Below are 25,333 nucleotides of genomic sequence, written 5' to 3'. Positions count from 1 at the left end.
ACAGCCCACAGTCTCAGGGGAGGGAAGACCAAACACCACCTTGTTTTTGTTCAGTGTAATATCCTTGAACCAGTTCTGCCCAAAATCCCTGATCCCATTAAAAAAAATTAATAAAATGGAAAAGCACTTGGAATAAGCATCCTGCATTTTTTCTAACGAAAATATTGTATGGCATAGTTTTCGCCAAGATAAATATCCAGTAATTTTTTTCCCCATTATCCAAAGTACAAATGTATTAACTCATGTTGGTGACAATGTTTTGTAAACAAATAGCAGATTGTGGAAAATTAAAGAGAAGAAGGATTGAGGGACAGAGCATAGTGGAGGGCAAACCATCCAGAATGTTTGAAAGATACAGTAGAAATTGCACGTTCCAGGTGGTAACAAAAAAGAAAGCCCAAACCAAGTTGAGCAATATGCATTCGTTTAATTCGTTAAAACTATCCTGAGCTTAGGAAAGAGAATATTTAGTCTGCTTGAAAACAAAAAGACTATTTCAGTCATTTAAAGGAGTTAAAGGAATTAACTTTTAAATGTAAAAATCAAAGCAGCAGCCAACTTGAGTGCTCAATCCATTTCCAGCCTATCATGCTAATTTGGTTTTCTTTGGGCTGTGCTCATCTTCTGCCTTTTTTTCAGCTGGTCTTTTCTTTAAACCTTTCATTTTTCTAGTCTGCAATTTATCCAGATCCTGTTTCTGCATGTGGACACGTCCATATTTTGTACCAAAGACATCATGGGAGATATTTTTCTTCTTCTTTGGCTAGAAATAAGAAAGCAAAACTAGTATTTGCATAGTATTCATGTGTACCTTAATGGTTATTTTAAAAATCTACATCTACTACAGTTTAAAAAGCAACTGCATACAAACTTCAAATTAAAGAGAAAGGTCAGGTTCGGACAGACAGCGAAACCATGTTTTAAAAAGGGTTGTTTCCTAAGTTTGCAGAGAGCAGAGTTTCATCATCAAAAGTTCCTTCCCCTCATGCAAGGAGTCCTTGTGAGACTGCAATGCTCCTACTGCAAGTGGAAGGAACTTTTGGCAATGGAGCTGTGTTGCATGCAAACTTAGGAAACAACTGTATGTGAAGAAGCCTAAAATAGGCTCATGGCCAACCATCCTCTTCCTTTCCTGCTCATGAGACTGCAGTTCCCCAAGTATGTATATAATGCAAATCTGCAGTTTGTAACAAAGTGAAAGCAAAAGTGTCCATTGTCTTCTCACATGTAAGAAGAGGGAGAGCGCATGCAAACCCACAGCTCTCTTAGGTTTATTCAGAGTACACAATCATGATTTAGCATTACATCTGCACTAAGCCACAGTTCCAAAAAACAGGAGAAATAAAAAGGTGTGACTCTCAAGCCGCTGACCTGGGAGAACTGCACTAAAGCTCTGTTTAAGTGTAAAGTTTAATTTGGGAAAAACTTCACAATAATTGATTTGTGAGTTACAGCAAAGGTTAAATCTTTCAACACCAGGTCAATTCTTTACCCTATCACCTAAAACCATCTATAATTCAACACCAGTGGCACCAAACATCATTAACAACAATAAATTAAGGTAGCGCTTAAAGAATCCCAATGAAATTAGAATGTGAACAAGCTTAGGGAGGCACCATCGCTCAGTGGCAGAGCACATGTCAGGCTCAATCTCTGGCATCTTAAAGGTAGAGAAAAATTATCTGAAACCTTACAGAGTCACGGCCAGTCGATGCCAACAATACTGAGCTTGAGGGCCCAAAGGTCTGACTCAGTATAAAGCAGCTTCCTATGCTCTAGACCAGGGGTGCCCAAACCTGGGGCCACTTGCAGCTTTCAAAGACTCCCAATCTGGCCCACTGGGAGCCCCCAGTCTCCAATGAGCGCTAACCCTCCAGAGACTTACTGGAGTTTGTGCTGGCCTGATGCAATGGCTCTCAGTGTGATGGCCAACTGTTTGACCTCTTGTGTGAGCTGTGGGATGAGGGCTCCCTCCACTGCTTGCTGTTTTACATCTGTGATGCAGCAATGGCAGCAAAGGAAAGGTCAGCCTTGCTTTGTGCAAGGCCTTTTATAGGCCTTGAGCTATTGCAAGCCCTTAATTCATTCATATAAGTTCCATCTCTAATGTATTTATTTACGTAAATTTATTCAAATTTGAAATGTACGTTAAGTTTTTTTTCCTGGTCCCCGACACAGTGTCAGAGAGATGATGTGAACCTCCTGCCAAAAACCTGCTCTAGACCTACCAATAACTGAGATTTGAGAAAATCTTTGATGTCAAGGAATCAAGAAGTATGAGGGTAAAGATGATAGGAAAAATGATACTATTTATACTGATGGATAAAGTGAAAGACTACATGGTTTTGCTAAAAAGTGTGTGAAAAAAATATATCAAATGCTGCTTTTGTCTTTACATTAAGAACCAATTTGGAAGGCAAAGAATCCACATGTCTTTTTTGTTTTTTAACAATTCGCTTACATACCTTGAGAGCTTTAGGCTGCTTTAGAGATAACTTAAAAAGATCATCTGAGGCCAAATGTGTTCTCCTTATCACCAAATCTAGTGAGGGCCCCATGTCTTCAAGTTCAATCCTTGGAATTTTGCAACCAGATTTCTTCAACAATACTCTGAAAGAGGAGAGGAAAAAGTGAGTCATCTGGGATGGAATTCCAGTTCTTGTCTCATCAGACATTCAGAGTTCATGGCAAACCTCCATTGGCATTCTGAAATGCTAGACTCCTAGGAGATGGCTGGACAATCTCATTTTCTTAGACGTGTGTATCTGCTGTAAACATGGAGAGTTTTGTGTTGTCTGGAGCTCCCTTCCAGTATGAGAGAGGATGTAATACATGCTCTTTTATTTGTGGAATTAAGAGAGCTATTCTATTACAATACTGAGTACAGATGAGCATAACTTATGAGCACTGAACAAATGTTGACTCTAAGTGGTTAACCAAAAGTATGTAGTTTCCAGGACTGTGTCCCTCCCATAAGGGACCCAAGAATCTTGCCAGTGATGCTACACTGTGCCTCAAAATGCATCACAAAATCAGGGACAATAACCTGCTTCAGACTGGTAGGGGAAGAGAACAGACTGATCCTAGCATACCTCTTGAGCTTGGAGCTGGAAGAGGTGGGTTGGAATTGTCTATTTGGCTACTGCAATGGCAAAGTGCCCTAAGGAATTCATAGGTACAGCAACCAAATAAAGTCCTGCCACCCTTGTCTCTTCTGAAGCTGGAAGGGGTAGATGTTTGTCCATTTGACTTTTGTATTCCCAAGATACTCAAAGTGCCTTGCAAACACAGCTGCCAAACAACCTCCAGATTTCTTCCCAGCCTTCCCATTTCTTTACTGCCAGGTAGGGCAGTAAAACCATGGTATGACTGAAGGACAATCCCTACTTTCTGCCCTTCAAACAGCTACAAAGTTGATAGGAAGGCTGGAGTTTGTCATGCTTAACAGAGAGCAACTCTTGTCATGGCAAGTGAAATTGTGGAACCCTGCTTGTCAGTACCCTGATCCTATACTCTGCAAGAGACTAATGCCCTTGGCTGAGGGCTTTCCCTGGCTCCTCTGTTATTTGGTCTTTAGCTTCTCTGAATTTAGTCTTCAGTCACTCTTTTTTTTATACATCCCACTTCCCAATAATTGAAGCAAGTTCGTTTTTCCAATATCTCCCATCCAGGTGACTGCTCCTTCCCTTTAGAACTTGTCATACCCTTCTCATATAGTTTACCATAATCCAGTGATTTTCAACCTTTTTCAAGGTTGACACTTGAAAAACTGACAAGGTGCTAAAATTGTCAAGGCACACCATCAGTTTTTTTTTTACAATTGACAAAGCTCACCGCTTTGCTGGTGGTGGCTCACATCCCCCATTAGCCCAACTAACAAATGACCCACGCCAAACTCCACGGCACAACTGCAGACCACTCATGGCACACTGGTTGAAAATAGTTGTCAAAGGCTGCAATCCTAACCACACTTTCCTGAGAGTAAACCCCACTGAACAAAATATTTATTATTATTATTATTATTAACAATAGTATTTATATACTGCTTTTCAACTAAAAGTTCACAAAGCGGTTTACAGAGAAAAATCAAATAACTAAATGGCTCCCTATCCCAAAAAGGCTCACAATCTAAAAAGATGCAAATGCATACCAGCAGACAGCCACTAGAACAGACAGTGCTGGGGTGAGGTGGGCCAGTTACTCTCCCCCTGCTTAAAAAAGGAGCACCCACTTGAAAAAGTGCCTCTTACCCAATTAGCAGGGGTTATAGAACTTACTTCTGAGTAGACCTGGTTAGGATTGTGCCCATAATCTCTACTCTCCTCAGGGGGTGGCCAAGGTTGTTTCTCTTCTAAACCCCTATAACCTACCCCATGCCTAATTCTTTCACTCTCCTGATCTCCACCCTCTCTGAAACGTTTTTGGGTAGCAGATTCTGTGTATCTTCGAGAAATTATTTCATCCCCCACTCTGGCTGTGTCCCTTGTAGTTTTTGGCCTCTGATCCTTAATTATTGCTGTTAGTTCTGGATTCAGCCTTGCATAAAATTGTTCTCCAAGAATTAAATCTAAGATCTCCTCTTTCGTAAATGCTATATTTCCATTGCTTGAATCCATAAATCTTTCACGTTCTAGTTGTGCCAAAAATTCTGATAACGAATCTGCAGGATTTTTTTTGGCAACTGTCTAAACTGTCTACACAAACCTTCTGGAGTAACAGAGAAGTGTCTCAGTACAGTTTCTTTTAAAAGCTGGCATGTTCCATTCTCAGGCAATGCTGCCTAGATACTTAAAGCAACTTTATTCTGAATTTGAGAATTCAAAGACTGTGCTTCAATTACATTGTTTGTCTTCATGCTCTGTTCAAAAACAAACAAAAAATCAGAGGCATCTACACCTGGAGTCCATTTAGGTAAACTCCCAACATCCACCACAGATTGTCTCTTTCTTTCCAACTGTACTGGCAACTCCCTAATTGCTTTTCTTTCTTCTAAATCTCTTTCCAAAAGCTTTTGCTGTTATGCCATCATGTGGGCTTGCATATACACCAACTGCCTCAATGTTATCACTTCCTCTTGAGGTGAAGTTTCATTAACATTACTCCTACTTTCATCTTCCTTTGGCTTATTTCGTTGTTTCAACCAAATATCTTTCTCAGACAACAAATCTCCATTTGATGAAACTACCTTAGTTGGGACTCCTCCTGTTGCCACCAGTCCATCGAGGTCATAAAAGTTCTCCACTCAAAGTGCTGCCTCTCCAAATGAAATTTAATGGGTTCCATTTGTGGTGTTGAAAAACCTTGAAGGAACTCCCATTCTTCAGCCACCAATTGTATAAAATCTGAAATTACTCAAGTTTCACCTTTCCCAGAATATCCTCTTTTTTGCATGCCTTGCTAACTGTCCAAAACAACCACCAGCTGCCTTACCATTATGCCCAACTCCATTTGGCTTAAATTCTATTTACGTTTGTGCCTCACAGTCCTTTGTACGGGTGCTACCATGTCACAGTAGCACAGCTACAGGCCCACACCACTGCCACCTAGTCACAGTGTTTGCGCTTCAGCCTAGTCTTTCAGATCCTCAATCAGCCCGACCAGCTTTCACTTTAACAGCTCAATTGCAGACCCATGGTCATGCACGTCATCTACCGCAAGCACTTTGACTTTTATCTTCCTCAAACTAACTCAAATAGACCCTTCTGTACTGCTTACAGCTCAGGATAGCCTCACAGATAGCTCCAGGGGTTTGAGAATATCAGGATTGAGGAGACCCACTGCAGAAAGGGAGGCTTACACAGGTGTAAGGGGATTTAAATCCCCTTTCCCTGCTGAAGTGTCCCAATCTGCACCTTCCCCCATCCCCCCCCCACTGGATACAGTGTGTCCGTTTTTGGCATGGCTGCACCGGGGAGGGGGGAGAGGACAGGATTGGGCTGTTACTTAGTATGGATATACTACATGAAACCAGAGACTTACTTGTAACTCCTCAAGTAGATTCGATCATCGATAGCTGTGAAATGAAGAACATGTTCTAAACCTGCCAAGCGAACACTGGGCACGGTGGGGCCTTTGAAGAAATCTAGAAAAAGAAAAGCAAGAGCCATTTCTAGACAGTAAAGAGAAACAAGAGCAGGGGGCCCAGCCACTGGCTGGATGCCAGTGGTATCCAGATATTTCTACTGGTTAAACATAGGAAGGCAGAGAATGCCTGTTTGAAAGTGGTATCAGGAGGAATTGTGCTGGGTTAGAAGGAAGATACTGCTCCACGAACACACACACTCTCTTTGATATTGCCCTATAAAAAACCCTGCTAGCAATGGGGACAAAGAGAGACTTCCTTATTTTGCTTCTGTGGAGGAGGAAGTGAGGTAACTATGCCTTCCTTGGTTACTGGAAACAATGGTTGGCTACCAGGACCAGCCAAAGTTCATGGATCTCCAAATAAGATGTATATTATCAAAAATAAATATACATCTTAAATATACATGCCTGTGGAATTTTAAACGTTCAAAATATATCATGGGTACACAGAGGAAGATTAAAGGGAGGCCTCAAGATACTGAATTTAATGCTGTAATTTAAGAAGTCTCTCACTCTTGCTCTCCTTCCAAAATGTAGTAGACATGTATTGAACGCCCTAGTCCTCTTAGAGCTTCTGCACATTCTTCATGTTCACAGAAATTAACACTGCAGAGTAGAAAGCAATACACCCTTTTCAGACAGAATATTTTAGAAGCATAACCGGGTCCAGCGGTTACACACACACACACACACACACACACACACACACACACACACACACACACTGTAACAAAACAGCAGATATTAGCAAACATGTTTCAGTAGCAAAAGTTATGCTTTTAGAAAATGAGTGTTAACAGTGTTTAATCAATGGCCCTTTTTTTTCTTCTTAAATTTGACATTCTGTTTACAACCAATTTGGAAAAAGTAGGTATATGCCATTTTTATACATCTGGCAGTTAAAGTACAAGTGATGTCAAACATTTTTTCCATATCCCACGCTCCATACAGTTTCAGCCCTCTGCACATTCACTCAAAAGACGTTTTGACAGTTTCACAAAGAACACTGTAGGATGCTGAATCTTACATTTAAGGGAACGGAAAAAGATCCCCTGAGCCAAGATACTCAGGTCTAAATAGCTCCAAACACACCTGCAATTTTGTGTTGATGCAGCAGTTCAGATTAGGAGATGTTATCTTTTTGGTATCGATCTTGTTCATACCTTCTTGAGGCTTTGGGTTGGGGGAAAAAAGTGTGTGTATGTGATTAAAACCACTGAGGTCACTGCAAACCCTAGACATGCTCTGTATTCTCTAACCTCTGTATGATAACTTCCACTTTCTTTAAACTTTACATTGCAGCCAATAATTTCTAAAAAATAAAAAAACCTGAGGTGTGTCCAGGTCATGTAAACTTTTCTCACACTCCTGCATATTTTTCATCACTTAGAGTGCTTTTTAGTGTGTAAACTGGGGCATAATGCTCCTGGGGCTCATGGGAAAGACATCACTTTATTCTGACACTCTTGTCACACCAAAACCTTAATATCCCTTGCAAGTGAAACACACACAAGTAACTAACTGTATCATTAGCCAAGCATACAGGAAGAACATGGCCTTGAACCAGGGTACAAGGCATGTTAATAAAAACAAGAATCAATACATGAACTAGAGACTTAAAGGGCAAAGTCCACTGGGCTCAGTTCTCCTCTAGCTTCAGTTCCCGAGTCAACTGTATTTCTTATTCTGTTCTTTCCCTCAGCATTTCAGCCAAAATAAGTTTCTAAAAGCAACCACTATTTAGAAAGCCAGAAACTGGAAGTGCAAATATACCACTGGCCAACAGAGTGTTTTCACACTATTCCTCCTGAATTACTAAATTTCTAACTTAAGAAAGCAAAAGAAAATATTTTCCTGACATTTTGGTGTCAAGCTTTTCCAGGCCAGGACAGATATATTATTATTATTTTCCAGAGTTTTTGGCCTTGAATCCTTAACTGATGCTATTCCATTGCTCTGTACCAACAGGAGTTGTATTAAATCAAAATCTAAATAAGAAATTTTAGTCTCTGCAGGGCTTTTTTTTTTTTTTTGCTTTAGACTCTAAAATTTAGAGTGTTGGCCTCTTGAAGGTCTTGCCAGCTTCAGCCTCAACACTCCCCACTTTACTTTTCCAACATTTCATGCTCTCATAATGCCAACAATTGGACAGCTTCAACAAATCTCATTTTGTTTTCTAAATCTTAAAATTGCACTCCAAGTAAATGGCATTTTGGTTACAGCCTTTGAACAAAGTGACCAGCTGCATACTTGTGCTCTGAAGATAATACTGTGTCTAAAGATAAATTCCAACAGCTTCACTGAACTGCATGAAGTCCCCGCAAAAAGGACATAATTTACTTCATAATGGCCATAATTTAGCAGGGGAGATGAACATGTAGAATTAGGTTACTTTCCAGGCAGGGGAAATCCACTCTCCAGGGGAAATCCACTCTCCCCAATGCCATAGTTGCATATGGGCTTCCATTCAAATGGATGGTTGGCTCTGATCACTAGTTGGTGCATGCAGCTTGACTACTTTCTCCTTACCATCAACAAGTGACTGGTGTTGTCAAAGGTGAGCCACCAACAGAAAAGCTGTTCTGAGGGGAAGGGAGTGCATGCACACACCTCCTAAACTCATTCCTTATCTCCATGCAGCCAAATAATGCTGCTGAAGGAAATAATTCTTAGAGGCATCATTTATCCCTCATTAGCCTAATATTAATCTTAACATTGAAATGGGAATGAAGAAATATGCCCTGGGGCACTGTCAAAACACAGGAAGCTCCTTTCACAGGCAACAATGACTACAACAACTTGTAACTTTGCAAAATGCAGTATTTGCATATAAAGAAGAGCGAGAAAACCCCCAAATTACCTCTGTGTTGGGAAGCTGCAATTCCCACTCACAGTATATTATTTAAATACAGAAACACACAATTAAGAGGATTTAGAGACTCAACTCATTCTTCTCTCCTAGCATAACACTCGTGACCTCATTTTCCCATCCCACTATCTTTCCCAATACCACTATCACATGACTTGTTCAAATGGGCAAACATCAAACCCAGCTGATAGCTCACAAGTCAACAGAAAGCTGGTTGTTTACCAAGAACATTAATGTCGTCAACATAGCTTTGGTAACAGAGTTCACTTGAAATTTGATATTCCCTCTGAAATAAAGTGAGATGGGATATTTACAAGGGCAGTGGCCTTTTTAAAAAAGCCATTTCTTTTACACAACAGTTCCACAAAAGGTCAAACTAGCAAATCCAGCGTACCTGATGGTCTTAGCACATTATTCATTATTACTGGGTAAATGGCTTCCTCCACTTACTTGTTTGCTTTTACATTTTGCTAAATGGAACAAAACATCAATACCATTTGCTGAGCACTTGGGGGGAAAAAATAAAAAAATGAGTGAGATATGCTGACTAGGATCTCTGTGATCATCTGGTCTAGCTCCAGAATACTGTCCAGTAGTCTATAAAGTACGTGCAGGAAAATTCAAGCCAGCTTGAGAAAGACAATCAGCTTCAGTAGTAAAGCCCAACAGTTCAGGGACAGACATCTATAACGAAGAACTGGGACTCTGTTTACTCCATCAGGGAGCATACTGCCACACAATTCAGCCTAGGTAGCATTTAATGTGGAAATTCTAGGAATGCAGTTTGTTTTTTAACCAAGCGGGTTTACTGGAGTAATTCCTGGAAAATACTTCTTGCAAAGATGCTACACACACAGCTTGTTTTCTCAAGGAGCTGCTCTACAATTGCAAACTTACTGGAACTTGGGGAGTGCACAGTAACAAGGTGTGTTGAGTGCAAGCATCATCCCTCGTCTTGGCATGTTTGAAAGTTTATTGATAGGCATTTAAATCAGACATAGGCTTGGTTTTCATCTTAGCTCACAGCTATTTTTGTCTGAAGATCAGTTCTTTCATTTTGGGACAAAGATGTCATCATCCCTGCCACTCCCAAACCTCTGGATTACTGACCAGAAGACAGGTTTCAAAACTGAACTAAAATAAGCAATTAAATACAGACTGTCGCAATAACATAATTTTACAAAGCAGCATTTTTCAAATTTTCACATAACCAAATGTCATCCCAGAGATTAAAACATCACAGCTCTCACTGTGCTCACTACACAAAGATGTTCATTTAAAATGCTTACCAATAAGAAGGCTTTTTAATCTTCTGTGTTCTTCATTTATGTCAAATGCATCGCCCGCAAATATCAACATGGGCTTTGTTCCTTCAGGGCACTTGCTGTTCTGTCATATAAACATTTGCACATAAAGGTAAAGGGAGCAGCAATATCATAGAAAACATGAAATGGGACAAATGAGGAAAAGGTGAAGTTCACTCCCATGAAATTAGAGGGAAACACACTTATGTTCTTATTGTCATCAACATTTTTATCCCAGCTCTCAAGAGCTCAGGGCTGGGTGTAAAGTTCCTTGTTACTCTCAAAACAACCGTGGGAACTAGAGGTGATTCAACCCCTGACCTTCTGAGGAATCTGAGGCACTGGGAGGGGCAGGGAGAGACCTCACCAGGGAACCAAGGCATGTGTGATGCAAGTCACCCCTATCACACTATATACTCTGCAAACAGTGTACTGGATAAGAGATGGTGTAGGATTATGGAGCATGCCAGTACAGGGGACAGTGGTCTGCTCTCATTCCTTCTGTATCCAAGTACACCACCACCTAGAGCTATACTATAAGTAAGTTTGCACGTTTATAACCAATGCCCAATGAAAGACAGCTTTGACTATCTCCTCCCCTTCCCTTAATTTCATCTGAGCAACCAACCAACAACTAATGGATGGATGTTCCCAGAAAATAACTACCAATAAAGGGGTCAAACAGGGTTGCATCCTGGCACCTCTACTGTTCAACCTGTTTATGAATGACCTCGCTTCAGCCTTGGAGAATGTCAACAGCCTCCTAAGCCATTGTTCTAAGCTGGGCAACCTTCAGGTGCCACTGCTTTTATATGCAGATGACATGGCTCTAATATCTTGCACCTGCGTTGGCCTTTTGAGGTTGCTTAACAAATGTGCTGAATATCTAGCAACCAACAAGCTGGAGATTAATTATACCAAGTCCAAAGTTATGATCTTTGCAAAGAGTTGGAAGTCTTACAGATGGATCTGTAAGGGTAATAAGATTGAGCAAGTCCGCCAGTTTAAATACTTGGGTATTACATTTCATTATAGGCACTCATGGGCTTTTCATCGCAGCTCAGTGCTTAACTTGGCTAAGCTTTCATCATCCGCAATTGCACAATTTTATCATACCCAGGGCAACAGATATGTTCCGGCAGCCCTGAAGGTTTTCAAAGCCAAGACTGTTACTCAAGTTTTATATGGTGTTCTGGTCTGGTTCAAGGTCTGGTTCAGTCTAGCTATGGAGTGTATTCAATCTATTTTCCTTAGGAAAATTTTAGGCATGTGAGATGCCCTTACTCCGTTTTATGCCTTGAGACAGGTCTTATCAGCTTGAACACAATGGCATTGCTAAGATTTGCAAAGTTTTGGCTTGGTATCCTTTTCAATGTGGTCAGTGACAGTCTGATGTTCCAATTGGTATCAGACTCGGTCCTGCCTTGTGGGATCACCATTTTACACACCAAGTTAAAATCAGTTGGTCTCGATATTGAGTGTCTGGGTATGTTGTGTCAAACAGCAGCATATAGAGTTGTCAGGAAGAGAATCATGGACATTGAATGTCAAGAGCTAATGAGTTTGGCTAACACCTCCGGCTCCCCATTGCACTTTCACGTACCCGTTCAGTTAGGCAGGATGCCATTTTATTTATCCCAGCTGTATAATCCGCAGTTAAGAAGAGACTTCATGCTGGCAAGATGTAATCCCCTTCTATGGGGCCGGTTCAAAGGGATACCTCTTTCCACAAGGCTCTGTCTTTGTGATCTGAACCATGTGGAGTCAGTTGAACATATCCTTTTGTTCTGTCCCTTGCATAAGACCCAGCGTCAGAAACATCTTATGCCCATCCTAGCGCGCTTCCGGGGATGGGCAGAGGCAGATGTGCTACAAGCACTTTTGTCAGCAGAGAAGGGAGAAACTCTTATCAACATCTCTTGTTTTGTCACCACAGTCATAAATACGCGGGAAATGAGACTGGAAGCTTAGCCCTGTATGAGATCAGCTAATGGGGGCACTATTGACTATTGGATTTTTCCTGTGTGTGACATGCATTTATGGATTATGGAGCCATCTTCTGATCTTATATAAATTTTGAATTTTATTCGTATATTGTTTTGATGTATGTATATGCCAATAAAGGTTACAATAACAACAACTAATGGATGTTACAGATGGGCTGGAGTTATTTAAAGCCATCTTACCTTGATCTCCCCGAGACCTACAAACTTCTCAATGCCAAGTTCAACCATATCCAGAACATGATAATCATACATGCGACCTACAAAAAAAAAATAATCAAACATGATCTTTGGTCAAGCCTGCTCAGCCAAGAGCTGCATTTTGAAAGCCAATGTGCAGCAACATTGCAGTTGATGGGTGGCATCTTGACTAGCATGTCCACTGCCAAGAGTTTCTTTCACAAACAGAAGACATTCTTAATCTGGCACAAGGAACACTCTTTCTGTCCACAGAGGGAGCTTCCAGTGGCAGAAGCACTAGTTAGGATGCCACTTAATGGTGCATTTATGGCTCTAGTTCATGCTAAGCAAGTTGGCACTGGTAACTCACTCTCTCCCTCCTATGCGTAAGCCACGCACATCCTTGACTGCACATTATCTTGCTTCAGGAGAGGAATCTTGATATGTTGGGAAAGCTAAGTATAGCCAGTTTTATCACTTCTGTTACAGACTCATCATATAGCCTTGGTCACCATCTCACTCCCAAATTTATCACAAGGGTACACACAACAAAGCACTGAAGGACCTCGTCAATCAGAAGTATTAAATAAATGATCAATACTAAGAGGACACTATGACAGCTCCTTTGTCATTAAGAGTGACCAAGAGCACTGCAACAGTTCCAACTCCTCATATACATGGTGCAAAAATGAGACTGAAAGCGCAATCCTATCCTGCGCTGGAACAGGCAAGCCAAGGGGCTTGTGCTATATCCAGCACAGGACAGGGGCCATAAGCGGTGTAGCCAAAGGTAAAGGGAAACATTTCCCCTTACCTCTGGGTAAGGTCTGCTGACCCCAATGGGTCTTCTCGGACTTGCGCCACCTCTTGAGGTGGCACAAGTCTAAGGAGAGTGGAGCAGCTTAAAGTCGCTCCATTCTCCCCAGGAAAGGGGGTTGAAATCCAGCATAACTGCCAGATCCCAGCTCTGCCTCCCGCTCCCTGCCTGCCTGCCCACCCGCCCCCAGGGCTGCCCACCGCCCAGGAATGCATCCCTCCCTCCTCCTCCCTGCCTCGCCCATGCCTACCTTTTGTCCTTGTGTTGGATCATCCAAGCCGATGCAAGGAGCTGGGAGGAAGCTGGCGCGGAGGCTTCCGTCAGCCTCCACAGGCTGGTGCTTCTTGAAGCGCCAGCCTGGCTTCCTCCTGAGCAGGTGCAAATGTGCCTTACGTGCCAAGGAACTTGGGCCGGCATAGGGCGCAGTTAGGATTGCGCCCTGAGTTTAGGACAATGCAAACCAAATCTGGTTTCTGAACTTTCACACATATGACCACTTTCTCTAGTTTTGGAAAGAACAAACAAACAACTAAAAATAAAACTTCCAGGATTCTATAGGAAGGTTCCAGACCCATTTTCCTCATTCCAAATTTAGAAGTTGGATATTATTGTTGTACTTCTTCCACCCCATCAAAAACTTACCTATTATCAAATTATTAGGTCTCTTCTTATTGTGTGATCCAAACAGGAACAAAGAAGAATCTGACTTCTTGGAAAAAAATTCCTGTTAATGAAAAAAGTTTACAGATTGCAAATGTACTTAAAGGTTTGGCATCAGATAACTGAAAAGGCACCTTTCGAAGCAGATTTCTAATTCCTCAGAAGTATTTCTTGCTTATGAACAGCTTTAAATCTTGCCAAAGGAGAAGAATGCATGGGTTGTTTAAAGTTTGCAAGAAGGGCAGCATAAAAATGTGAAAAATAAAATAAAGTCCATCTGCTGACCTAATTAATATTAGCTACAAAGTGGGAGTAGAGTTACCTGTTCAGTTATTAAAAATACTGTAATATTATTTCTAGAGTATATAATCTTAGTGGTTCTGTCAGACAAAGTATGGAAAACACTGCTGGGCTGAATTCAGAGCAGTATAAGCAAAATTCCACTGATGAAACAGGACTGATGCTCTGGCCTTCTCCCAAAAGCTCCTGCTCCAGAACAGTGCTGGATAGTTGCAAGAAGACTGGGCAGAAAGCCGAGGCAGGAGGTGGGAGGGTGTCACCTATGCAGACATCTTTGGCTACAACTCAATATATTTAAATTTATTCTTCCTAGCTGAGAGAGTGGCTTTTGTTACCTGCCTCAAGAATGAGGATAGCTATACAATAAAAATGATAATATTGCAGCTATTTAAAAAACACACACACACACACACAATTGTTGCATGCCCTTCTCCATGCAGCCTTGTCAAGATGAGCCTATGGAAGCAATATCATTTAACAAGGCTCTAATTTAAAATATTTTGCATGTTCCTCAAGGCACAGCATCTTCCTGTCCAGCATGGAAACTGCTTCTTAGCCCTATTTGCCTTTTCACAGCACAAAGATATAGGCATGGATGTTGAGTAAACCAAGCGGATTCTTCATCTCCTCTACAACAGCTCTGCCTAGAGGCAAAGAAGAACACTGCTAGAGAATTACTCTGGTACAGAAAGGAGAAAAAAAAAGAGAGAAACCAAACAGAAGGATTTATTTTTACCAGAACACAATAAGAATGGGTCATCTACCAACCCCCTTAATTCCACAGAATTTCTGAAGTCTCCCTCTTCTGAATCTTACTACTCTATTTTGCCATTTTAGTCTTTTTTACACAGGACAGCTTTCTTGTTCTAAATGGGAAACTGTCTTTTATACTCACCAGAGATGTTTGATCTTCAAAAGGTCTGGTAATATTTTTTCTAAAGAGAAGAAAAAGAGGCCATCTTTAGTTACCTCTGGATTTCTAGCATGACAAGCCTGCAATGTTCTCCATTGTGCAATTACAGACACACTAAACTGAAGGGCCCTTCTCCCATCAGAACTGGAACATCACTTATGTATTATATACTGTATACATAAATGTTCCTCAAAACAACCATACCATCTCCAAGCATGACCAATCAGATGCTCCTGGGAAGTAGGCAATTGTCCCCAGCATCTGGTATTATGCCCCCATTGCTATCACAGCTTATTACTCCTGATCCATCCATTAAAATCTAATCCTTTCTGAATACCGCAGTACCTAGCCATCATAACTACCAATTCTAATAAACCATAGGTTAATTATGCGTTGCACCTAGTAGTACGCTCTTCCCTTTATAAGTACTTTCGCTATACAGATTTTCATGTATCCATACTGCACGTATTGCTTTTTATCCATAACACAATTTTAAATATAAGGTCTGGGAATGGTGGGGGAGGACCAAGTCACTCAAGAAGGCAAGGCCTACCTTCCATTTTACTCAACGGGTACACCTCCCTTTAGAGTTCAAGAGACAGAGAAGAGAACAAATTTGCCTCACATGCCCAACAAAGAGATCTAGGAGGTTAGATCAAGTTTTGGATTTCTCTTGCTGGTTCAGAGGACCAGAAGCACTCCCTTTCTCAGGTGTGGTCCTGCGGGCTTTAGGGGAAGTGCTCTTCAGGACCCCTGGAGGATGAAGCACAGCTGGAGAAGAGGTACCCTCTGTGCGAGATGCACTGCCTGATGGGTAGTGTGACCTCATGCTTTTAAGGCACATACATCACACACTCCCTTTTACAGTATATCTATTTTTGTGGTTGTATTTTTACAGATTATTGGGAATATGGGTCCTAAAGAACAGAAGAAGATAAAAAAAAATCATGGGAAAGGTGGAAAAATAAGTGGAACATAAGAGAGTTGCTCAGAGATTGCAAATTATCTGATGTTAGAACTTCTGAAACATTTTCATCATCAACTTTAACTATTTATGCTGTATAATTTTGTTATTCAGTGTTATTTATTCTATTTTATTGCATTATGTGATATTTTTCTTATGGTACTTAAGCATTTAAGGTGAACTTGGAATGGCTTTGGAACAAGTTAGAATTTTTCTCATTGAAATTAATGTAAGGACTTTTCAGGAATGGATTAGGTACATATAGAGAGGGAAAAGTGTACTTCCGTAGTTTCTTGCATCAGCCAATGTTCACAGCATCAAAACAATATCCACCAAACAGAAGTAACATCCACATGTTATACCTTGCCTGTCCTCCAGATAGCTCAGAGTAGTGTTCATTGTTCTTCCTCCCCCTATTCCCTTATCCTCACAACAAGCCTGTGAGGTAAGCTGAGATCATAACTCTCAGCCTAGGGAGCTTCATGATGGAGGGGGGCTTTGATTGCAGGTTGTCCTAATCTGACATGCTAACTATGACTTGATCATCTCACATGCAAAGGAGGCAACCATCTCACACAAGCCATATCTACACTGCCAAGTAGGAGAGTGATTTTCAAGGGAATCAGCTTTCAAGATCACTGTTCTGATATGTCCAATAATATCTTGGCCCTCCAGTTTTTATACAAAGATGACTTGAGTGGCAAAGTAAGTCTTTCAATGTATCAGAATTGTATATACATAAGGTTGCGAGTACTTTGCTCAACTGAACATCAATTATGATATATTTGAGATGGGGCAGTTAGTTATTATAAAAAGTAAGCACTGCAGCCATGAAGAGAACCACTGACTAATAATTCCCACTGAGCAGCTACATATCTCTATTCTGGGCCAACTTGTATGTAAACCAAAATACAGATGGTAGGCTACAGAAGCACAAGAATGTGTATCCTCTGTTATTGCTAGGTGTTTCCACACTTCAGGTATTCTGTCATATTGGCATATGAGTGAACTACATATTGTTTTAGAAAGAAAGAAAAAAATACATATAGTTTAAGCTGCTGTTCAAATGCTAAATAAGCAGATTTGATTAACAAAGGAAAATACCACTTACTTTTTATACAGTACAGCAAAGGGCTTTTTCAGAGCATACTGCCAAAACAAAACAAACCTGAAGTTAAAGAGAGTATTTTAGAGTGAAACATGCTACACTGATGACTTTAAATACCAGGGAAATCTGCCTGTTTTGAACAACATTGGAAGTGACCTAATTCTGAATCACACCACTTGTCCATCAGTCTTGTCTACTCTGAACAGCAACAGCTCTTCAGGGATCCAAACAGGATCATTTACATCTCTGGAGATGCCAGAAATTGAACCAGGGACTTTCTGCACAGAAAGCATGTGCTCTTCCACTGAGCTAGAGCTCCATCCCCAGTAGTACACAATTAAAGCAAAGTCCCGAATAACAAGTACCTGAGGGAGATCACCATCCTTTCAGGTTGCCTACAGGCTTCCAATAATGGGTCTACTGGGGAGCTCTGCAAGTTCCCTGTTGCTTTCTGAAGGAAGCATGCAGCAGTGACAGTAAGGGATACACAACCACAATCTCACTTCCAGCATGGAGGTGCATCTTGAACTCTTCTTGCTGGAGACTCATCACACACCCAATCCTGAATAAGCATAACTGACTGTTCCCCCATCACAGTGTCCATGGAACATCCACATAATGATGCTTCTGCTGTTCCCTTTTCCATGTTCAAACGAGCTCATTGTTATCTGTTGGGGGGGGGGTGTTCTTTTACTCACTATTTTAAAATGACACTTTCCTCACCCATCCAATTACCATAAGAACATAAGAACAGCCCCACTGGATCAGGCCACAGGCCCATCTAGTCCAGCTTCCTGTATCTCACAGCGGCCCACCAAATGCCCCAGGGAGCACACCAGATAACAAGAGACCTCATCCTGGTGCCCTCCCTTGCATCTGGCATTCTGACATAACCCATTTCTAAAATCAGGAGGTTGCACATACACATCATGGCTTGTACCCCATAATGGATTTTTCCTCCAGAAACTTGTCCAATCCCTTTTCAAAGGCGTCTAGGCTAGACGCCAGCACCACAACCTGTGGCAAGGAGTTCCATAGACCGACCACACGCTGAGTAAAGAAAAATTTTCTTCTGTCTGTCCTAACCCGCCCAACACTCAATTTTAGTGGATGTCCCCTGGTTCTGGTATTATGTGAGAGTGTAAAGAGCATCTCTCTATCCACTCTATCCCTCCCATGCATAATTTTGTATGTCTCAATCATGTCCCCCCTCAGGCGTCTCTTTTCTAGGCTGAAGAGGCCCAAACGCCGTAGCCTTTCCTCATAAGGAAGGTGCCCCAGCCCCGTAATCATCTTAGTCGCTCTCTTTTGCACCTTTTCCATTTCCACTATGTCTTTTTTGAGATGCGACGACCAGAACTGGACACAATACTCCAGGTGTGGCCTTACCATAGATTTGTACAACGGCATTATAATACTAGCCGTTTTGTTCTCAATACCCTTCCTAATGATCCCAAGCATAGAATTGGCCTTCTTCACTGCTGCCGCACATTGGGTCGACACTCTCATCGACCTGTCCACCACCACCCCAAGATCTCTCTCCTGATCTGTCACAGACAGCTCAGAACCCATCAGCCTATATCTAAAGTTTTGATTTTTTGCCCCAATGTGCATGACTTTACACTTACTGACATTGAAGCGCATCTGCCATTTTGCTGCCCATTCTGCCAGTCTGGAGAGATCCTTCTGGAGCTCCTCACAATCACTTCTGGTCTTTACCATTCGGAAAAGTTTGGTGTCGTCTGCAAACTTAGCCACTTCACTGCTCAACCCTGTCTCCAGGTCATTTATGAAGAGGTTGAAAAGCACCGGTCCCAGGACAGATCCTTGGGGCACACCGCTTTTCACCTCTCTCCATTGTGAAAATTGCCCATTGACACCCACTCTCTGCTTCCTGGCCTCCAACCAGTTCTCAATCCACGAGAGGATCTGTCCTCTAATTCCCTGACTGTGGAGTTTTTTCAGTAGCCTTTGGTGAGGGACCGTGTCAAACGCCTTCTGAAAGTCCAGATATATAATGTCCACGGGTTCTCCCGCATCCACATGCCTGTTGACCTTTTCAAAGAATTCTATAAGGTTCGTGAGGCAAGACTTACCCTCACAGAAGCCATGCTGACTCTCCCTCAGCAAGGCCTGTTCGTCTATGTGTTTTGAGATCCTATCTTTGATGAGGCATTCCACCATCTTACCCGGTATGGATGTTAGGCTGACCGGCCTATAGTTTCCCGGGTCCCCCCTCTTTCCCTTTTTAAAAATAGGCGTGACATTTGCTATCCTCCAATCTTCTGGCACCATGGCCGTTTTGAGGGACAAGTTGCATACCTTAGTCAAGAGGTCTGCAACTTCATTCTTCAATTCCTTAATAACCCTTGGGTGGATGCCATCAGGGCCCGGTGACTTATTGATCTTTAATTTATCAATGAGGTCTGAAACATCTTCTCTTTTAACCTCTATCTGACTTAACTCCTCGGTTAGGAGGGGCTGTTTGGGCAGCGGTATCTGCCCGAGGTCTTCTGCGGTGAAGACAGATGCAAAGAACTCATTTAATTTCTCTGCCATCTCTAAGTCTCCTTTCTAATCTACCCTAATCTATTAAAAGAACTCACAACAAAACAGGCCATACAAGAGAGAGATATACCCAAATATACTATTAAAGGTTGCTGTAAAACACACTGTGCCCTCAAAAATAGGGTAGAAAATATATATTTTTTAAAAAATCAAGATAAGGCAGAAAAGCAGAGACGAAACAGAGATTATTCAGAGACAGCAGGTTTCAGAAAAATCTCTTTCCTTTACCTATGTTTCAATGGTGGGGGGCGGCATCAGCTTGCTTAAATCTAAGTTACAGATGAATGAAGTCTGGTCTATGGAGGTTGCAATGCAAAGCCAGGAGTAAAAACCGCCATTTAAAAGAGATTCAAGGCCCAATCCTATCCAATTGTCCAGTGCTGATATAGCTGTGCCAGCAGGCTGTGGGCTGCATCCTGTGGTGGGGAGGCAGTCACATAGTCCTCCTCAAGGTAAGGGAATGTTTGTTCCCTTACCTTGGGGCTACATTTTGGCTATGCTGGAAAGTTGGATAGGATTGGGCCTTCAGCAGAAGGGTTTCATTCAAGCAGCCTTGCATATAAGCTGAACTTCCATCATCAGTTAAGGAAAGTGCCTCACAGATTTGTGGAGCTCCAACTGCCACAGCCAGATACAGTACTCATGGTTATATACTACTAGTTATTTCTAATCCAATGTTTGCAATACGAGGATATTCTGCTCTGCATGGAGTAGCCTTATTAATAAATCCATAGCCTGTGGGATTAAAGTCATCATGGGGGACTAAACAAACAGAGCTTTCCCCAAAAAGCTTATATGTCTAAAGGTGGCTAGACAGCTCATTAAAACAAATATAACATTACCAGAATCCAATATATTAATATAGCAGTCTCATAAACATCTCATAATTAAAAATACTATTAAGGATTTTGTACAGAATTCTATATTTTCAAGTTAAGACTGCAATCCTACTCACACTTACTTGGGAGTAAACTCCACTGAACTCAGTGGGATTTACTTTTGAGTAAGCATAGCTAGGCTTGCACTACACTGCAGCAAGCCTATATATGCTTATGTAGAAATAAGCACCATTAAACTTAACAGGATTTAATTCTAAACAAACGAGCAAAGGATTATGTTGCAGAAGTATCCTATCAATTTCACTACAACCAAAGCAGGGCAAAGACTGGGGTACTATCCACTAGGTGTGAATGCTTACAATTTCATCCATATTTCTAGTACATAATTTCCATGTCACTTTTCCACATCACTCTTAACTCCACATGTACAAATATTTCCAAACATACTCACAATGTCTTTGAGTGCTGCAGTTACCGTTGAGCTTGCATTTCCACCTTTTATTATCATAGCATTCTTTGTATTTTCTGTGAGCTTGGGTTCTCTCTTCTCAAGAAACCTTTTGGCCCTCTTGGTTTTAGGCTTGCTGTCATAAGAATTTTTAATACAAAAGGTTATATTTTGGTGAAAGCTAACTTGTAAAGACTATTTTACGCTCTTTATAAACTCAACATTTAATTGCTGCTATTCTATTTTAAAGAAATGAATAGTAAGCTTTAAAATGAAAGTATTGTAATTAAATTACTTGTCCTACTATTCTTTGAAACTGGTTAATGCAAATAATCCTATATTAATCAGAAACACTTTAAGAAGAAGAAACATGTAACTCATCCTGGGCCTATTTGCTCAGAAGTAAGCTCCACTTAGTTCAATGGGCCTTAATCGCAAGGAAGCATGTACAGAACTGCAATATTAAGGCAGAAATCTTATTACCCGACTTCCTATTACTGACTTCAATTCAATACCAAACAGAATTCTAAAGCTATTCTGTTACCAGAGTTTTCACTTTAAGGTAACTTCCAATCCTATCCTATGTACGTCTACTCAGAAGTTACCCATTATAGTCAATGGTTCCTATCCCCAGGTAAGTGTGGATAAAATTGTAGCCCTAGTGACTATGTAAACCTTAATCAAAAATTGCTAAACAGATCCAAAATGGTTCTAAATAGTGTCTACCCACACATGTAGCCCAATTCAAAATATGTTTACTCAGAAGGAAATTCTGCTAGATGAAGCCCTGACACTTACATCTAGGTTCATATGCAACCTAAGTATATCTACCTGAAAGCAAATCAAACTGAAACCAATGGGTCTTCTAAGTAAAAATGACTAGGATTAGACTTTACCAATACTATGACAGATCCTAGAAAACCACTTTTCTCAGAAAAACTGAATAATCTATTTCCTATGTTGTTTAAGAAAACAGAAATGTTAAAAGCATGGTACCCCTACAGCTATGCAACAACTAAACGGCAGTATTACTGCAAGAACACTTCCTTCAAAACTGCACTATTTTCCACTCTTCAATTCGTACCCTTCACATCTGTACTAGAAAAAAAAACCCACAGTTCTGTACACTTCCAATGATTTTCTGTACAGTTATATAAATAAATTCACCTCCAAAGTGAATTTCCACACCAATTCCAATGGTGTGGAGATTCCACAAATCTCCACACCATTTTGCTACTACTGACTATAAATGTGAGGCTGTTTGACAGAGTTACTGATTTATATGGACTGTTAGCTACGAAAGGACAGTATAAACACAGAGGCTGCCTCTCTACAGGAAATCAAGTCACAATAAACCAGGTATTTTACAAAATCCATTTGCTGGAATTAACATTACTACTCTTCTGGACCATCATCAACATCGATGTGACCTCTGCAATGGATACACTCTAAGTCCATATCTGTTGTAACATCAAAAAAACATATATTCAAAAAGACAATAGTAATATGTACTGATTATTAATTTCCCAATATGGAACAGCAGCTACTTGTAGAACAAAGGAAAAAAAGGAGACCATAAGGACCAAAAAAAAAGAGATACTAGAGAGCATTAGCTTGAAAGAATAAGTGTATGTGTTACCAGTCAATAACTAAATAATTTGGCAACTGCAGACCAGGTGTAATGCTATATCTGTGAATGTTATTATAAAAAAAAAACCAACATGTTACAAGCATGCTGAAAGAGTAGCACATAATATCTAGTGCAGTGGTTCCCAAATGGTGGGTTGGGACCCACTGGTGGGTCATGACCTTATTTTTTTGGTGAGTTGCCAAAGGGTGATGGAAAGATCAGACAACTAATTGCCTCAAGCCCTGAGGCTATTCAAAAATCACATACTGCAGCTGCTAATTACCCTGCAAAGAGCTGAGTTCCTGCAGTTTGCAAGCAGGTATAAATATAGGAAGATAAATGTTTGAGGGTCTTTTTCTGGTTATTACTTATAAAAATAAATAAAATAAAATATATTTTTCTAGATATTTTTTAAAGACTGGTAAACCTGGGTGGGTCCCACTAGAATGTCATTTTTAAAAATGGGTCCTGGTGCTAAAAAGTTTGGAAACTACTGATCTAGTGCCAAGATCCTAGCATTAAGGCAAAAGGATGCGCATGCAAATGCACTGCAATCAACTCCTGCATCTGTTCTACCACTTTTTCTTACCCACCAACTGGGTAACTTGCCTTGGTTACATCAAGGCAAAGCAGGACAGGCCTAAAACCTCACCCAAGATGGCATGTGAAATGCTGCCTCTCCTTGCCAGATAATGTGCCAGCCCCTGCTCCTCCCACTCTTCAATGTTCTAGTTCAACACTCCCCTCCACACTTCCTCTTCCTCTCTATCTTCCCTTCCAGGGAGTGGAAGGAGAAGGAGCAGCAGTGAAGGTAACTAGGCAGACAACAGTGGGCACCCCCTACCAATCTGCTGTTTGAGGCAACTGCTTCAGCTGGCCTCAGGGCTAGGCCAACCCTGAGGCTAAAGCATCACTTCCTGACTCAGGCTCTGCTTTGACAATGATCAAACAATCACTTGTTTTGCTGTCACTAGCAAGTCTTCCAGGGCAAGAAAATCTACAGTGCTTGAAACATAGTTGAACAAACACTGAAAGACCAAAATATCAGTACAGAACCAAAACTCCCAAGAGCTATTTCAGCAGAGATCAAAAGCAACATATTTCTAGCCCAATAAAATAGACATAGAGTTATCACAGTCACTAGCATTTCATGGCCTTTTGGACCCACCATTTACAATTTTGCTCTGAATAGAGCTGTCAGTCCAATCCTATGCATTACTACTCAGAAGTCAGTCCCACTGAGTTCAATGGGACCCGCTCCCAGGTAAGTGTGCATAGGACTGCAGCCTGTGCCTCACAACTGCGCAAAACACCATAATTATGATTGGATGGGATCAAGTCCCCAAATGTTTAGCTCAGCCAGGTTCAGCGCACCCATGAGGACAACTGAAGCAGTCGCCTTAGAACCCAAGCCTATGTATGTCTATGCAGAAGTAAGTTCCATTAAAGTCAATGGGGCTTACTCCCATGTAAGTATGGATAGGGCTTACAGCCTCAGGCAGCAGATTGGTAGTGGGTAGGCAGCCTTCCCTATCTGTCCATTGGCCTCCACCGCTTTTCTTTCTTCCATTCCCCAGAGAGGGAAAGAAAGAGGGGGGCAGAGAGGGGGAGAAAGTGTGGAGGGGAGGGCAGTGCTGGGCAATGGGAGGAACAGTGTCTGGCACACCATCAGAAGGTCCTGGTCCAGCCCTGGGGTCGCACTCATAGGCAGTAAGCCCCAAGTGGGTCATCTGAGCAAACCTACACAAGAGGAGACAAAAGCTCTCTGAGCCTTGACAACACTACAAGATCCTTAATAGGCATTTTTTTTTAGCGACCCAAGAGCTTGAGTGCCATTCACACGACTGCTTCTACAACGACGACACGGTCCAAAGAGATCGTACTTACACCACTCGGTCCAGCGCCTCCATGTCTGCCGCAGGGAACAGCCTCTACCACTTCCACGTGGGCCGCGAGCACACGCTCACCGGAAGAAAGAGACCCAGCTCCGCCTGCTGACGAGGGCTGAGCTCCAGGCTTGAACATAGAGATAGTCGAGAGCAAGAGCTCAGCCTACTCGCCCCAAAGTCCATGAAGGTATCAAAGGAGCAGAGAGAGAGAGAGGAATCCGTTCGCCTTCAGGGCATTTCCTGGAGAACTGGGGTTTCAGAGCCCAATCCTAGGCATGTCTACTCAGAAGGAAGTGCCATTGGGTTTAGTAGGGTTTACTCCCAGGAAAGTGCGTATAGGATTGCAGACCAAATGTCTAATCCATCCCCCCCCCCCCGGCGAGGAGAAATGAGAGCTGCGCATAGAAACCACATGGAGGAACCCAGGACTTCCACTGAGATGGGTGGGCTGCAGCATGTCCTATAGTGCCTTGCCCCGAATGCAGGGGTGCCTGTAAAGAGGAGTCCCTACTCCGGCGCAGGTTGCCAATCCCCAGCCCTGAACGCCAGCCTAATGACTCAAAAAGAAGCCTTTAAGGCTGCAATCCTACACACACTTTCCTGGGAGAAAGTCCCGTTGAGCACAATAGGACTTACTTCTGAGTAGGCATACATAGGATTATGCCCTAGGGCTGCAATCCTATGCACTTTCCTGGGAGAAAGTCCCATTGAGCACAATAGGACTTGCTTCTGAGTAGGCATTCCTAGGCTGATGCCC

At 41.7% G+C, this 25,333-nt stretch overlaps 1 protein-coding gene across 1 annotated transcript; it reads right to left on the bottom strand.

The window, feature by feature from the left end:
* Positions 1-407: 407 nt before the first annotated feature.
* RPF2 (ribosome production factor 2 homolog) lies at positions 408-24,919 on the bottom strand. Its single transcript, XM_066610726.1, has 10 exons — positions 24,575-24,919; positions 21,061-21,193; positions 17,206-17,243; positions 15,113-15,152; positions 13,900-13,981; positions 12,444-12,520; positions 10,243-10,342; positions 5,980-6,082; positions 2,466-2,610; positions 408-763 (listed from the first exon to the last, which is right to left on the bottom strand). The coding sequence occupies exons 1-10, from the start codon at positions 24,595-24,597 to the stop codon at positions 587-589; spliced, it is 918 nt and encodes a 305-aa protein (XP_066466823.1). The 5' UTR covers positions 24,598-24,919; the 3' UTR covers positions 408-586.
* Positions 24,920-25,333: the final 414 nt, after the last annotated feature.

This window comes from Tiliqua scincoides, chromosome 1, assembly GCF_035046505.1.
Source record: "Tiliqua scincoides isolate rTilSci1 chromosome 1, rTilSci1.hap2, whole genome shotgun sequence".
NCBI classification, from domain to species: Eukaryota; Metazoa; Chordata; class Lepidosauria; order Squamata; family Scincidae; genus Tiliqua; species Tiliqua scincoides.
Note: the sequence above shows the minus strand (reverse complement) of the source record. Positions and strands in the feature narration are given on the sequence as shown.